This window comes from Myotis lucifugus, unplaced genomic scaffold, assembly GCF_000147115.1.
Source record: "Myotis lucifugus unplaced genomic scaffold, Myoluc2.0 scaffold_212, whole genome shotgun sequence".
Taxonomy (NCBI): domain Eukaryota; kingdom Metazoa; phylum Chordata; class Mammalia; order Chiroptera; family Vespertilionidae; genus Myotis; species Myotis lucifugus.
Window position 1 is genome coordinate 29,313 of NW_005871260.1, and position 16,089 is coordinate 45,401.

At 43.9% G+C, this 16,089-nt stretch overlaps 1 protein-coding gene across 2 annotated transcripts in view; it reads right to left on the reverse strand.

Annotated features, from left to right (window-relative positions):
* Positions 1-16,089, reverse strand: part of GRIP1 (glutamate receptor interacting protein 1) — a 257,964-nt gene that overhangs the window by 29,246 nt on the left and 212,629 nt on the right. For both annotated transcript variants that reach the window (XM_023761662.1, XM_023761661.1), the window contains exons 16-18: positions 9,322-9,466; positions 6,467-6,606; positions 5,855-6,049 (exon numbers count right to left, since the gene is read on the reverse strand). In XM_023761662.1, coding sequence (XP_023617430.1) covers positions 5,855-6,049; positions 6,467-6,606; positions 9,322-9,466 — 480 coding nt within the window. The remainder of the gene's footprint in view (positions 1-5,854; positions 6,050-6,466; positions 6,607-9,321; positions 9,467-16,089) is intronic.

Here is a 16,089-nt window from a genome sequence, read left to right on the forward strand (position 1 = left end):
TTTTGGATTCAATCTTCAACTCTATAATTTAGGACTGTAGCTCCTGCCGTTGCTTCATTTTTGGAGCCAATTTTAGTCTAGCAAAGCAAGTCAGATAATTCCCTGCCAAATTGTTTCCTAAAGACCCAATTTTGTTAAAAATGAGAAAAATCAAATCATATGTTTGTATAACTACTTGTAATTGTTCCTGCCAAGAACTGTAAGGTGTTTGGATGAGACTGTGGTTTGAAAATGGCAGAGCTGCTCTCCCTTCTCTCAGAAATCACCTCAAATCAAAAAGGGATGGAAAAAAAATAGAACGTGAACTCCATCTTTGGGAAAACTAGAATCTCAAACCATTATACACCAGAGATGTTACCAAATTCTGTGAAAGTCAAACAGGGCATGGGGGGTTCTGTTAAGAAGCCAAGAGGAGACACCTGTGGCCAGAGGTTTTAGCGAAGGCCCAGTCCTCCAAACCAGGGACCAAACGAAGCAAAACCACAATGCTTTGTTGGGAGCTCTAAGGATGGCACAGACTGGCGGCAGGAAGTGCCATGACACTAGGGAAAAGCTGGGGAGCTGGGCTGAAAGACAATACCTACGGATGTGCCGGAGGCTGCAGGAAGCCAGCTATTGGTGAGGCGGGCTAGCAAAGAGGGCTTCTGCATTGCTGGCCGTCTTCAGTTGCCGATGTCTCTGGCTGAGGACGAATGCACTCATCACAGATACTGGGAACAGGGTAAGTTTTGCTAGCCTGGAGCACAGCTTGGGCGCTTCTGTCTCAAAACCTCTTGCAAATTTCCAAATCAGTAGGAAATCATCTCATTCAAAGATGAGCAATAATTTAAAAGAAATTGGTATACCAAGTTGACGAGAGAGAGAGAGAGAGAGAGAGAGAGAGAGAGAGAGAGAGAGAGAGAAAGCAATAGCAGATGGATACTCATGAGAAAATGGCTGCCATAGAGCAAATGATAAATATAACCAAATATATCATCTCAAAATTTAAAAAATTACAAACTGAAACCATCATCTCTCTAAGAGATCAAAGCAGAGATATGAGGGCCAGGAAACCTGGGCAAACCAAGGCAATAGTAGGAGTGAAACATAAGCTTGTAGAGCCCAGAAAAAAGTGGAAGAGGGAAAAAAAGCCCCCCCCCCCCCGCCGCCCCACATGGGGAAAATACTGCTGAGTGTCTGGCTCTGAGCTACTCTCTGTGCTGACCATGTTGTGTTCCCTAACCACATTAAAGGGCAGTTGGATCTCTAGCTGTACATGTTGGTGTCTATTATTAGTCATCACCATCTTTATGAGATGAGAACTACAAGGAAGCATGGAAACAAATGAATAATGCACCCAATTCAAGTCATAAACAGAAAAAAACTCTAAGAAGAACACAATAAAGTTAATCAAATTAAAAGCAAAAATTCATTTTAAAAAATCAGAGTGGAACTAATAAGTAAATGCAAGAGTCAGTTCTTTGGGGGAAAATACTAAATAAAAACAAACCATTACCAATATAATCAGAGTGAAAAAAACATAAATACACCAAATATGGAACAATATTGAGGATATAATTCTAGAAACCTAGAATATAAAAATAATTAAACAAGAGATTACTTCATTGTATGCAAATACATATGAAAACCAGGATAAAACAATTTTTCCCCCGAGAGAATACAAATGATAAAAATGACCTCTAGAGGGTTCAGCAATCCTACTTCTGAGTATATATCCAAAATAAATGAAATTTGTATCTTGAAAAAAATCTATTCACTCCCATGTCATTGTAGCATTATTCATAATAGCCAAGATATGGAAACAACCTAAGTGTTTGTCAGATGAATGGATTAAAAAAAAGAAGTAAAACTCATAGGAACACAGAGGAGAATGTGGCTGCCTGGGGCTGGGGAAGGGGAGAAATAGAGAGATAGAGAGATGTAGGTCTAAGGATAAGATGAATAAATTCTGGGGATTTAATATACAGCATGGCGACTATCGTTAATGATACTATTTTGTAATATTCTTTAAATTTGCTGAGAAAGCCGACGTTAAGTATTCTCACCACACACACACACACACACACACACACACACACACACACAAATGGTAACTATGTGAGGTAATGGATATGCCAATCAACTCGATGGTGGTAATCATTTCACTATATATATATATGTAAAATCACCACATTGCACATTTTAAATATATGCAATCTTGTCAATTTTACATCAATAAAGCTGAAAAAAGGAACTCAGAAGAGAGAAATATCTAAAGATAAGGCAGAAATGTAACTACCTGAGTTGAGAGTCAAGAATTACAGACATCACAAGACCCTCATGTCTATGAGAATGACAGAGTCCAGGCACCAACAAATCTCCTCTTGTATTGACTGACCTTTGCTAAATCCAAGGAAAGCAACCCTAAGGTTTTCTCAGAGTTAGGAGGGATCAATAAGACAAGGGGGGCAAAAGCATATGATTTTGATAAGGCAGAAGGGCATGAATATAGAGCATGGGGACTGGAAGAAGCTGACCCAGAGGCCGGCTAGAAAAAGTTTGCATCCTAGCTACACTCTAGAATCGAGTCATCCATTGTGAGACTTCTTTGAACACACTCCTTCTTTCTCTACCAGCTTTGATTACTCCATCCTTTCCCCCTTTTCATTGGCTACGTAATGCTTTGCACTGTTGGTTGGTTAATTGTCTGGCCCTTCAGCTGGGTAACCTCTTCCATGAGAACAAGGACCGCATCTCCTTTGCCCAACATTGTATGCCCCCTATACTGACCTTACGCTGTGCCAGCCATGAATGGGGCAAGCTTGACATTTTGGACAAAAGCAGGTAACAATAAGGAATGTAGCTGCAGAGATACAGGAATCAACGGAGGTGCAACATCCTATTGGAAATGGGGCAACTACTGTAGACTTACAGGTGCAGTGAGAATGTGCAGTCTTCCTAGGAAATGGTAGAGCAGCTGAGAGGCCAGAGGGACAGGCGGGAGAGACAATCTACATCTCACAACATGATAGTTAACAGGGAAAAAAGGATGGTTCCATGCCTTGCTTTAGAAAAGTTAATTGGTCCAGTGGCCGGCAAACTGCGGCTTGGCAAACCGCGGCTCGTGAGCCACATGCGGCTCTTTGGCCCCTTGAGTGTGGCTCTTCCACAAAATACCGACTTCTGCGCATGGGCCACGAAGTTTCAATCGCACTGTACATGCGCGCCCGCACGTGGTATTTTGTGGAAGGGCCACACTCAAGGGGCCAAAGAGCCGCATGTGGCCCATGAGCCGTGGTTTGCCGACCACGGGTTAACCCAATATCAGAAGTTAAGGGGGAAAAAAACCACAGACTTTGAGTTCTTGGTAAAGAGTAAGCTCAAAATGAGTGACAGATGGGATGTGACCATCAAAATTCATAAATCGAGAGAGGCTGCGCTGATAGGTTCTACAGTCTTCAGCGATAAAGGTGAAAGCCTTGAACTGCTCCGGGCTGTCAGATGATTGCCTGACTTCCTTTCTGAATGCTACACTTTAATAAGAATGAAGTTAAATTTGAACATGTTCAGAAGAGAGGCCCCCAGGATGATAAAGATACTCAGAAGTAAGCTGCGCGAGGAACAGTGAGAGAAACGGGGGCTATTTTGCTTAGAGAAGGAAAGATTGGAAAGAGGCATGATAGCTGGCTTTGAGAATCTGAAGGGTTGTCAACTGCAAGAGGCTTTGTCTAGTTCCGAATGACCCCAAGGGCAGAACTAGCACTGATCGGATTTTCGCTCAATGCAGCTGAGGACTCGGAGACAGAGCTACATTAGTGGAGAAGGGAGAGCAGTGAGGGAGCCCCTGTCTCTGGGGTGCTCCAGCCCCAGCCCAGGCAGTGGGGCTGCAGCGAGACTGGCCATGCCCCCAGGCTGCACTCGATGTCAGAGAGCTGACTTCTACATTCTCTCCCAACACTGAAATCCTGTGAGCAACGAGCCTTTTGACTTCTATGCTCATGATGGGAATCATTTTGTGAAAGTGCTTTGTAAACACTAAAGTGCTTTACAGATATAAGGTCTTGTGACTATTTTCTCATCACCTTGTAAGACTTCAATTCTGTTCCGATTGCCACTTTCTCTACTTATCTCTAATCTCTCTTCAACCTCATAAAGATTTCTAATTGATAAATGCCAAATTTAATAGTATTGTGACTACTATTCCCTGTCTAGGATTTCAAATGTTCAAAGTGCTTTGTAAATAATAAATGATTCTTCATTTTTCACTAATGAGGCGAAGGCCCTCTATTGAGTATGCTGCTCATGGTGCTTGATCCTATGGTGTAAAGTAGGGGTCCTCAAACTTTTTAAACAGGGGGCCAGTTCACTGTCCCTTAGACCGTTGGAGGGCCGGACTATAGTTAAAAAAAAAACTATGAACAAATTCCTATGCACACTGCACATATCTTATTTTGAAATAAAAAAAACAAAATGGGAACAAATACAATATTTGTATTTGCATGTGGCCCGCGGGTCGTAGTTTGAGGACCCCTGGTGTAAAGGGACGGGATAGCTGAATTATTACACACCCACATTGTGGGGTGGAACTCATTAAAGTCAGTAGCATGCTCACAACATTTGGTGTAACAAAATAGTCTCCACATTAATAAGCTGTCAACAAACAAGCACAGTAATAAATCAACCTCAGAGTCCACGCTGACACAACTTGGCTTCTGCTCTTTGTCAGAGTGACCTCTGGTGGCCCACGAACTCTCAGACAATGAGAATACCTGTGTTGGTGGCATAGCTTACTTGTTACAAAGCATTACGACTTAGAAAAATTAACTGTCAGACACATAAATTCCCAAATCTATTTTGGGGTGTTCAAAATTTTTTTCCCACCAAACTCTAATATCATCTCTAATAAGCAACGGCTTGAGAGCTCTAAAATATTTATTTTCCTTTTTCTCCAAGGGACTTAGCAGAGAGTGACACAGGCAAAGGCAAGTGGAGAGAAGAAAACCAGGGAGAGAGCAAACTGGATGTAAGCGCTCTTAAAAGGTTAACCAAATTACACAGCAACCCTCACACCCAAACGTGTGTTCTCAGAACTGTTCATCTATTTCATCCTCTGGCTGACGGACACCCAGAGCAGAAAGGGGATTCGGAGCTGAAATTTATACAAGGCAGCACAGAGAAGGTAAGCCTCAGATAAGATGAAGTACAAAGAATTTTTTGTACACTTCTCTTTTGATGCTATGTACCATTGGGAGGGAAACAGATTTTTAAAAGAAGCGTTTTAGTTCATATTCTATATTCAGTCTAACACATTCTGTGTTTACTTTCTGTTCGTGAGTTTTAACTTTTAATGTAGGTTATACTTGTTCACATACTGATGTCTGCGAAGAGAACTCTATTAAATATTTTCATATGTTATGATTACAACTCTCTAATAATGAGTATTTGGGGAAACCCCTACAAGTTGTTTTTAAAAGTCAGAGGAGGCAGGAATAAATAGATCATTGGCTAATCTCTCATGCTCCTTGTCAGCACCCCAATCCATCTTTGCCGACGAGGTAAAACCATGGGGCTATCTTCAGTGAACCATTCTGTTTCAGGGTTACCCTCATAATTAATTGATGGAGGAAGGACATGCTCCGGATGGAACACTTGAACCTCAGTGAGTCTAATGGGGGGCCTGTTAGTGTTTGATAAATGTTCATGACTTACCAGCACTAAGAAGGAGGAAATGCAGGGCCGCTATAGCCGTGTGTTCAATACGGTTACATTGACACAGACATAAGTGAAAGGTGTTCTTTTCGTGGGGCAGAAGGTGGACCCTTGAGAAACATGGGCTTCAACAATGACACTGCCTTTCCTCAGGCCCAGGACATACCTTGATTCCCGTAGCTGGCGTCGATTCCAGAGCCATCCCACGAGTCCACAGCACTGTCCACACTGGGCACGGTGGACGGGTACATGTCGGAGAGTTTGCCCGGCTTCTGTGCTGGCGAGGAGTCCTCCTCCATGTCTCCCAGGTCACCCAAGTGGCTGGGAATGGGGAATTTCTTGGGACTTGACGCTGACTGAGCTTTAAAGACAGGAAAGAAGTTTAAGTATCAGGGTAAACTGAAAAACATTTTTTATTGCCTTTTAAAATTATTTTTATTGATTTCACAGAGAGGAAGGGAGAGGGAGAGAGAGATAAAAACATCAATGATGAGAGAGAATCATCAATTGGTTGCCTCCTATACGCCCCCTACTGGGGATTAAGCCCACAATCTGGGCATGTGCTCTGACCAGGAATCCAACCAGCAACCATTTGGTGCACGGACGACACCCAATCAACTGAGCTACACCAGCCGGGGCCATATAAATTTAAATAAAAAGATAAACATTCCCTGGCTAGAGAGTCATTTTCCTAGAAATGCACACAGAGACATTTGCCCATTCTTTTTGGGAAGGAAATGCACTGGAAATTCTTAACTGTGGCTCTCAACCCACTCACCATCTGTCTGTTTCTTAATTTTCAAGGTGACAGTCTCTCCCGCCATTTGTAGCAAGTGGATGGCCTCACTCAGGGGCTTCCCTTTCAAGCTGCTGCTGTTGATGGCCAGGATCCTGTCTCCGATGTGGATCGCGCCGGTTCTGGAACACCGAGGAGCAACAGGAAAATAGAAATAATCCCTGTGTGATACTCAATATAGATTCCCGGCCATACTTTATGTATTCATAATAATAAAGACTTGGCAAGGGTCTCTAGAAACCACGTCTAGCTTTCTCCCGGGCAACGTTACAAGACAACTGCATCTGTTGTGAATTACTTTTTAGTTTCAAATAAAATTAGAAAAATTGTTTTAATTAGTAGTTAAAGTGAACTTGTATGCTTTTTAATTCCAAGAAAGCAGAGTCATTTGGTAACCCTCTTAAAAATCCCAAGGAAACGAACAAGATTGGACAATGAATGTAGCGATGTTTAGCACAGGACATTCCTTGTTCCTACAGATTTAAAAATGTTGAACATACTCATTCTCCCAGCTCACCAGAAGTGAGGTTCAGAGAGATGGGGACACACCCTGGACGCTGGTGTGGCTGGGCCCCCTGCTGGTGATTCCAAGGAAACGAAAAAGGCTGATCTCGGGAATCAATGGCTATACAGTCATGCACCGCATAACAATGGAAACACCTCCTGAAAAACGTGTCGTTAGGCGATTTCCTTGTCTTGGGAACATCATAGAGTGTACTTAACACGAACCTAGATGGTGTAGCCTACCACACACCTAGGCTGTATGGTACAGCCTATTGCTCCTAGACTACAACCTTGCACAGCATGTTACTGTACAAAACAACTCGAAATCAAATCAAGGCCAAGAGAAAATGATGCAACCAAGAGACTCAGTGAATACGAGATGTATGAGGATGCTGCCAGCATAACACAATGTATTGTTTTACAACAAACATTTTTATATAAGTAGAAAAAGTACACTCTAAAATAATAACAAAAAGCATAGTATACTAAACACATAAACCAGTAGCACAGTCAGTAATTATCAAGTATTATGTACTGTGCATAACTGTATGTGCTATACTTTTATAAGATTGGCTGTGCAGACCAGTGTCATCACAAACACGTGAGCAATGCGTTGTGATATCACATTTGGACAGCTATGATGTCATTGGTTATAGAAACTTTTCAGCTCTGCCATAATCATGTGAGAACACTGTGTATGTGTGGTCATCGTTATGTAGCACATGACTGTGGGACTAGGTTTGAATCCAACTCTGCCACCACCAGCTGTGGGACCTGGGGACCCTATGTTAATCTTTGGGTGTCAGTTTCCTCATCACTACAATGGGGGTAATCATCTTACTGGGAAGCCCTGAAGATTAAATAGGAAGCTGTACGTATAGGGCGTAGCACACTATTTGAAATGTGGAAATAAAAAACTAATTTATTGATCAATAAACTAATAAACCAATGGCTTTTCTTTTTCTCTTCCCATGCTCACCCAAGTCTGAACTCGCAGGTTGGAATGTATAGTCCTCATGTTCAGCATATCTACCTTAGCTTGGGAGCACTGGGTGGGGAAGGAGTAGACTCACAGCAGGAAGCTCAGGGATAGTGGAAAAACCCAGATCTCTCTGTGCTGAAGGCTGAGGAGAAGGAATCCATGTGCTGGCCTCATGTGCACTGCTCACTAACTGCAGCGAGGGAAAGGGTCAGCCCAGCGCCCAGGGCTGCTTGTGACTGAGCGCTCTGACCACAGCTGGCTCTGGGGCAGTGGGCAGCTGTGCTGGGCAGCAAAGGAGACACTGGGTTGTGCAGGTTTGGGCAGGGGGGTGCTGCTTAACAAGTCCACCAATGCATCAATCTCAAAGAATTCTTCCCCCTGAAAAAAAATCACTTCATTCTCTCATGAGGAATCTTCAGTTTATGAAAGGTCTGTGTTGTAAGCCATACGACATTTGACCAGTAGCTTGCTAAAGCAGATAAACAGTAATCTTTTTCTCATTTGCTCCCTAACAGAGATACCTAGAATGGGAGGATGCCTGGAGAATACCACGTTACAGGTGTCTCTGTTAATATCAGGTTATGAAATTCTAACAGGGTGATCCGTTTGAGCGGCCTCAGGGCCCTCGACTGACAGATGTAAATGTTGGATGAGATGATTTCTAAGGTTCCTCGCAGCTCCACAGCTCTGCATTGCTACGTCTCTATTCTGTTGTCCTCCAGTGTCAGCATGAATGATGTGCGTGCGTTCCGGAGCCGGGTTACAGGAGGCCAGATCTGGCTGTGATGCCTGGACTAACCCCCCCACAACAGGTCTCAGAAAGATGCAGTTTAGCAGGGGGTTGGGATGCGTGCTCATGAAAACAAATTGCCAAGGGAACATTCCAAATTGCAAGATATCATTAAGATGCTGCACTCTGCTTCCCGAAATCTTTGAGGATACAGCCTGTGCCATCCTCTCCTGAAAAACAGCAGCGGAGGCCATGCCTGTCAGGGGAGAGGCTCAGCGGACGTTTGCTGAATTGAGTTGGACAAGCCTCTTAACCTCCCTGAACTTCAGCCTCCTTCTCTCAAAATGGACAGGATATAAATCTACCTCCAGTCAATTGTGGTCCGTTTATACATTTCTGGAGACTAATATCAGTGCTAAGCCCCTGGCACCTTTCACCGCCAGGAAGATGCCCCTCAGAGTCAGGTCGGAGCAATGCCCAAGAACTCTCAAGCTCTACAGTCGATCTTTGAACAAGCCCACAGAAAACCCACGCAGGGGAGGGGAGCACGGGTGTATGCGGCTGTGAGGACGGAAACCCATCTCGGACCCAGGTAACTGGAGCAGTGCCTTCAAATTGTACCTCTCAGCTAATCCCCCTTTAGTGAGGCTTGAAATGATTATAGGATCGAATGGCTCTTCAGTTCCTGAAATCGTGATGCCGAGGGGCCCCCCGTAGCGCTTCAGCTCCACGGTGTAAATAATTGCCCCGGAACTTTCTTGCTCATCTGCAATAAATGGCAAGGAGTCATAATTGGTTTCTTTGAAAAAAAAAAAAAAAACAACAACAAAAAAGCAAAGTAATAAGACAAATATATTCAGACATAAAATAAGAAATTCAGAACATCGGCACCAGCACATTATGTCGCAGAAAATAATTATTTGGAGAAGCAGCATTTCCTTCGTAGGATATCACATTCTAACAGGGAACATCCTAATGACTTATGCTTTAAACCTGGAGAGAGCCACCAGGGGACCTGCAGGCCCTGCACTCGTGCCCATGCCTCGCACGGCGCTGTCCCAGCATTTTGTGTGTGCCATCGACACCAGCGGAAGGAACACACGGCTGAGGAGGCAATTAGGGAGGAGAGAGTCGTGCAGTGACAAAGAGATCAGGCCACGCAATTCCTATTTTCAGGCTTTACAGCCACTAACTTTCAACACAGAAAAGCCGATTTTACTCAGGATTGGAGCAAGCTTTAACTTACGTGCATGGTTAAGTGGGGCTTGGAGAGGTTGGTTGGCCTGGAAATCTAGAATCCCTTACACATCATCCCACCGACTGTGTCTTACAACGTACATCCCGTTGATGAACTCGTGGATATGAAAACAGGTTTGAATGATTACCTCTCCTCTGTTTTTGAATCAAAGGCCGTGTAGGTTATGTTTCGGTAGCATACACCCGGGTGTCACACTGTCATACATTTATTTTGGCTGTTTTACATTAGCACAAGGGAAGACTTCTGTGAACAGGTCTGCCTAAAGCTTCAGTCTGAAAGACGTCTTGGGGTGACTTCAGCACCAGTGGCTGTTTGACTGTGTCAGGCTTGCAAATACAAAACCTGTTTCGTATTTGCTGGTGGCAGGGTAAAGATTTTGAGCATTTCTTGTTTTATTCCTTGGGCCTCAGGGCGCTGTGCCTGGTTAAGGAGCTGTTTCATTTCTGTACCCAAGGACGCAATGAAATGGTCTGGAAGCGACTTTAACAAAACAGCCAGTTTTTACAGTCAGACTGTGTCATGGCGAAGCATTAACGCAGTCACACATCTACCTATCTGTCCGGATCTATCCATGGATAAGAAAATCAGGCAAAATGGAAACATTAAGTAAATATTTAATGATATTAAAATTTTTGCCAATATTTTAGACTGTGATATTTAATTATGTATCTTAGAAGTCTTACATTAGGGCGGGAGTATAGACCAGCAAGATTGATCATAGTTACCAACTGTTAATGCTAGGTGACGTATGATGGTTTATGACACCATTTTTCTCTATTTTTAAATATTTGAAGTTTATATAATAACATTTAAAATGTTATAAAATGTTATTTTATTAAATGATATTTAATACATTTGTAATAATAAATATTTAATTTAATAATATTTAATTTAAAGCAGTTTTTATATATATATATATATTTTATTGATTTTTTACAGAGAGGAAGGGAGAGAGATAGAGAGTTAGAAACATCGATGAGAGAGAAACATCGATCAGCTGCCTCCTGCACATCCACTGGGAATGTGCCCGCAACCCAGGTACACGCCCCTGACCGGGATCGAACCCGGGACCCTTCAGTCCGCAGGCCGACGCTCTATCCACTGAGCCAAACCGGCTTTGGCAATAATATTTAATTTAATAAAAACATTAATTCCCTCAGAAAACTCTGTGATGCCTTGAGTAAACTGACATTAATTAGTTTGGGTTGCTCATCTTCATATACTGTGGTCCATTTGCCCACCAGGCGAGGTCCCAGCGCATCCGGCTGCCACCTGCGCTAGAGGAGGCAGACATCTCAGCTCTGCCCCGGGTTTCATAACAGTGGTTTCTTCCACATGTTTTCCTGATAGGGATCCAGCCTCTGTCCCTCTCCCTCGCATTGATTTTCACCGGTGCTGTCAGCCTATAATTCCCTCTCCGTTCTTCCTGGAATATTTCAAAGGCATAAATCTGAATTCACTCTCTTACTTGACGCTTTTCATTGGTTCCCCAATTCCTTAAGAATAAAATACAACCCCTTTCTTTGCGCGAGCTGAGCTGGGGCCGCCATGTCTCCAGAGGACCACCCCCTCCCATTCCAGCCCAGTCTCCTACATTCTTCCTCACCGCAGTTTCTGTAAAAGCACTTCCCTGACGTCTTTGACCTTGCACATGCCACTCCCTGGGCACAAACGCCTTTCTCTCCTGAAGAACTCCTACTGGGGCCTCAGCACTGGGCGCAGATGTCTTGTCTTTCAGGAGGGCTTCCCGGCTCCCCCGCAGGAGCTCCAGGCCTTTCCTAGGAGAGCCCACACTCCTGTGCATTCTTCTAGTGCTTCTCACCTTTTAATTTTAATTCTTGCCTCTGCCCCGTGATGAGGAGAGAAATTAAATTAAAATTCTTCCTAACGAGAGAAATAGGAAGGGCTAAGATTCACTCAGGTAGGGCTGAGCTATGGAGAGCGACTCACCACTGTGATGTAACATCTCTGGTTCCTTACTCTCTGAGAACCAATTTTTGCCCCCACCCACCGAGAAGGCACGCTCTAGCCAGTCCTGTTCACTAGGTGTTTAATTATCTCTCTCCTTGTCTCTTCCATTAGAATAAGATCACCTTGAAAACAAGATTTCATCTTCGTATCCCCAGAGCCTAGATCTAGGGCCCCAAGGCTGCTGCAGTAGATGCCTGAACAGGTGAGTGAAGATGAATGAATGTTCACGTCCCCAGCTCCGAGGGAAGAGAGCTCTGGGAGCCACCCTCCCAGCTACTCCAAGGCCTACTTTCCTTTTCCAAAGTGATGTAAACCCAACCTGGCTCCTTCAAAGTGTGAGGGTCAGACCGGGGCTGCCTCTGTGGGAACCAGCAGACCAGGAGCACCCTCCCCTCACAGTCCCGAGAGTGGCTGCGCCAGCTCCAGGCTGCACGTCCAGGCCCATCTGCTGCCTAGGGCTGGAGCTCAACTGGCACGTGCACGGCTCTGCAGCTGAGGAGCTGGCAGGAATGCCCGTGATGCTCAGGCCATTTTGGAGGTGGAAGCCCTCCAAGTCACTCTCTCCTCCAGGCTGCTCCAGCGTAGAAAGCAGCAACTGGAGGGTTTAAGGAACAGAAACTTTCTGAAAAGGAAAAATGCAGGATCACCAGTAAGTTGCTACGGGAGCCTAACCAGATGTTAATGATATTATAAGCAGCTTTTACATCACAGCAGAAGGCTTACAACTATTAGTGAAAGACATGACAGGGGGCCAGCCTCCTTGTTTGTTCTGCTTGGCTCTAGTTAAGAAAATGAATGGGACCACGGAACAGATGCGGAATTGCAGCATTAATTATCAGCAACGTTGTTTTTGGGCTTCTCGAGTGCCTCCTGTTTAACAGAATGAGCGCTCTCTGGCGTGAATCCATAACGGCAGCTGCTCCTGTGGCCGAATAGGAGGCTTGGATTTGGGAGAGAGCCTTCGGAATGCCTAACTGTACAGGTCAATCAGAGTTCATTTTAAACTAAAAGTGATGGGATGCATTTCAGAGTATGGCCACCTTTCTTGGAGGGGGGCAGCCTGAGTAAATGAACCATTTAGAACAGCTTCCTTACTGTCGTGTGGTCTCTGCAGACCCCTAGAAATGATTGGAGACAGATTTGGAAGCCTCCATTTACCTCTTCCTACAGTTCCTCCAAATTCTCTACTGTTTTGCTTCAAGGTTCCTTCTCAGATCACCAAACTCTCCCATCTGCGTTTATAGTGAATCTAGATGCAACCAAGGCAAAGCAATAGATTTTATTTCAAGAGGGTTACTTGCATCTTTGGGGACCTGGGGGTTGGGTAACAGCCATTGTTTTGGAGCCTGGGACCCAGGCAGGAACGGTTTGGCTCTACTTAATTTATGTTTCTGTGGTAATGAAAGAAAACAAGTGCAAAGGCTCCTGAAGGCAGAATGGTCTTGAATATAGAGGGAGGGAAATGCCTATAATCAAGTGTTCCAAAGATCGGGCCATTGTAAAATGAAGCTAAAATTAGCTTTAGTAACACCCTAATAATGACTGTTGATCATTAGCATTCACTGGGCCTTATTAAGTGCCAAACATTATTGCTGAGCACTTCAATTTATTACCTCCTTTGATCCTAAGACAGCCAGGCGAAGTAGGCAGTAAATGGACATTTACAGATGAGGAAACTGATGCTCAGAGAAGTTAATTTCCCGTTTCCCAGTGTGTCAGTTGGGAAGCCAATCTAGTGTGTGTGTTTTTTTGTTTTAAATTTTATTGATTTTTTACAGAGAGGAAGGGAGAGGGATAGAGAGTTAGAAACATCGATGAGAGAGAAGCATCGATTAGCTGCCTCCTGCACACCCCCTACTGGGGATGTGCCTGCAACCAAGGTACATGCCCTTGACCGGAATCGAATCTGGGACCCTCCAGTCCCCAGGCAGACGCTCTATCCAGTGAGCCAAACCAGCTAGGGCCAATCTAGTGTTCTTATTCATTTTCTTCTTCAGCTTCTCCCAGAAAGGACTAGAAACAGTTAATTTAGACGCTCTCAAATGTCTCATTCAATATTCTAGTAAAAGATTGCAACTGGTGGTCACTGACCAAACACTATGGCCTCACTCTCCTGCGATAAGCCCTCCCCACTGGCTTCTGGGGTAAGTTCAAATGTCTTAACATGGTTTAGAAGGACCATGATGATTGGCTTCAGGAGAGCTTTCTCCTCTCCTACTGCCGAGTCCTTACGCATCGTTTTTGCTTCAGCCACGTCTGGTACTAAGATGTGCCATGTTCTCTGGCCTCCTGCTTGGTTCATACTCTTCCTCTGGTTGATTCTAACAATACCTCCCAGACAATGTCAAGACAGAGATTGTTCGAAGCATTCCTTGAGCTCTCCAGGCATCAGGGCTAACATTTTCTGCACACCCTTAGAACATGCATCATGTTGTTAATTATTGATTTTCTTCTGTTTCTCTTATAAGGCGGTGACTGATGTAAGGGCAGGCAGGGACTGTGTCCTTTTTAATCTAATTGGCAGTCCCTGGCACAGTAGATTCCACCTCATAGACACTAAATAAATTGCGTGACTGAATGAAAAACAAAGACTTAATGCTTGAGAATAGTTCTGCCATCTCCCTGGGTAAGGTGCAAGGCAGAGCAATGAAACCAGTGAAGCTGGAAAATATGCTCAATAAGCATATCCTAATTATCATCATGTTAGGTATAGAGATTATAGCGGGAAAGGTCTAAAGGGGGAAAATGAGCTGAAGGAAAGCAACGATTCATGTTTCTGAAACTCCTCCCAATGTGCCTGCTCAGCCTGGCTTTGGAACTGGGGCATCGCCAACCGGGAGCTCCAAATACTGACCAAATACTCTCCTGTATATTCCTCTGTCTGGGCTTTTTTCGCTCTGCAAGGAAGGTAGCTGAGACCTGCTTCGCTTGGCAAATCGTGCAAAGTAGGGTTCTCCACGGGGCTTTGACTCTTCTCTAGGACAGAACCGAGTGCTGCTGGAGGCTTTATCCCTCCAAAAGGAAAGTGCAATCGAAGCATGCTTGTAAGGAGAGGAATGCAAATGTTGGCACAAAAATTCAGTTGCTTGGGAAATAACAAGTAGAAACCTATGCATATTTTAAAATGTTGGTTATATATTTGGACAGAATCATCCTTACCAGCTGTGCAAATTGGCTGTAACTACCAATTTGTTTTGACTTTGAGTAGGAATCGGCAACACATTGACTGACATAACCATGAACTCTAGGTCTATGGTTTCATTACAGGTGACTCCAGAACTGGCATAATAACTCATTATTGGTTTGGATGGAATTAGAAACAGTAGAAGCTCTCTTAACCAAGCTCCAATCACCCAATTGACTAGACTACTTGTGGCTCCGCATTCTCCACGAGGTTCCTGACGGATGCCATGGACTGCTGCGGATTAGTGGGTCTCCCTCTCTAGTGCCCCAGGTACTTCTGCTCCTGCTACCTCTTGAGTTGTAAGTTTGAAATTTTAGAGTCAATTACATTTATCCCCAAGCCTGTTTTATCCCAGTTTTACTTGTTATTGTAACTATGTAATTTAATGAATCTTACATAATGTATAAAATATGAGTATAGTGGTTCTATGAAAATAAAATCAAATGCTTTGGAAAGATTCTATAAAAGGGGCTCATTAAGCAAACATAAACATATACTATTAATTATATAGAGGAAAAACTCAAAAACATTTGGGAAAATAAAAATCTAGATGGAGCAAGCATTCTGATTGCGTTGAATTTTTAAAATTCTCACCATATTAAAACAAATGAACAAAAAAAATCTAAAAGTGGAAATCATAAATTGATTATCATGGGTATAGTTTGGGCAAACAAACAAGCAACAAGACATGTAACTATAATCTGCAGAATATTCTTAGGAAAGGCCTTGACTTCACTGGTAAGACTGGCAAAATTTTAAATTAAACATTTACATTATGGATATACTAGAGGCCCGGTGCACAAATTCGTGCATGGGTGGGGTCCCTTGGCCTGGTCAGCCATCAGGGCTGACTGGGGTGGCGGGAGGGTGACGGGGGAAAGACCACGGGAGGTTGGCCAGCAGGGGAGATGGGGAGGGGCTGCTGGAGATTGGCTGTCTGGCCCCGATCAGGGCCAACCGGGACCAGACGGGGGGG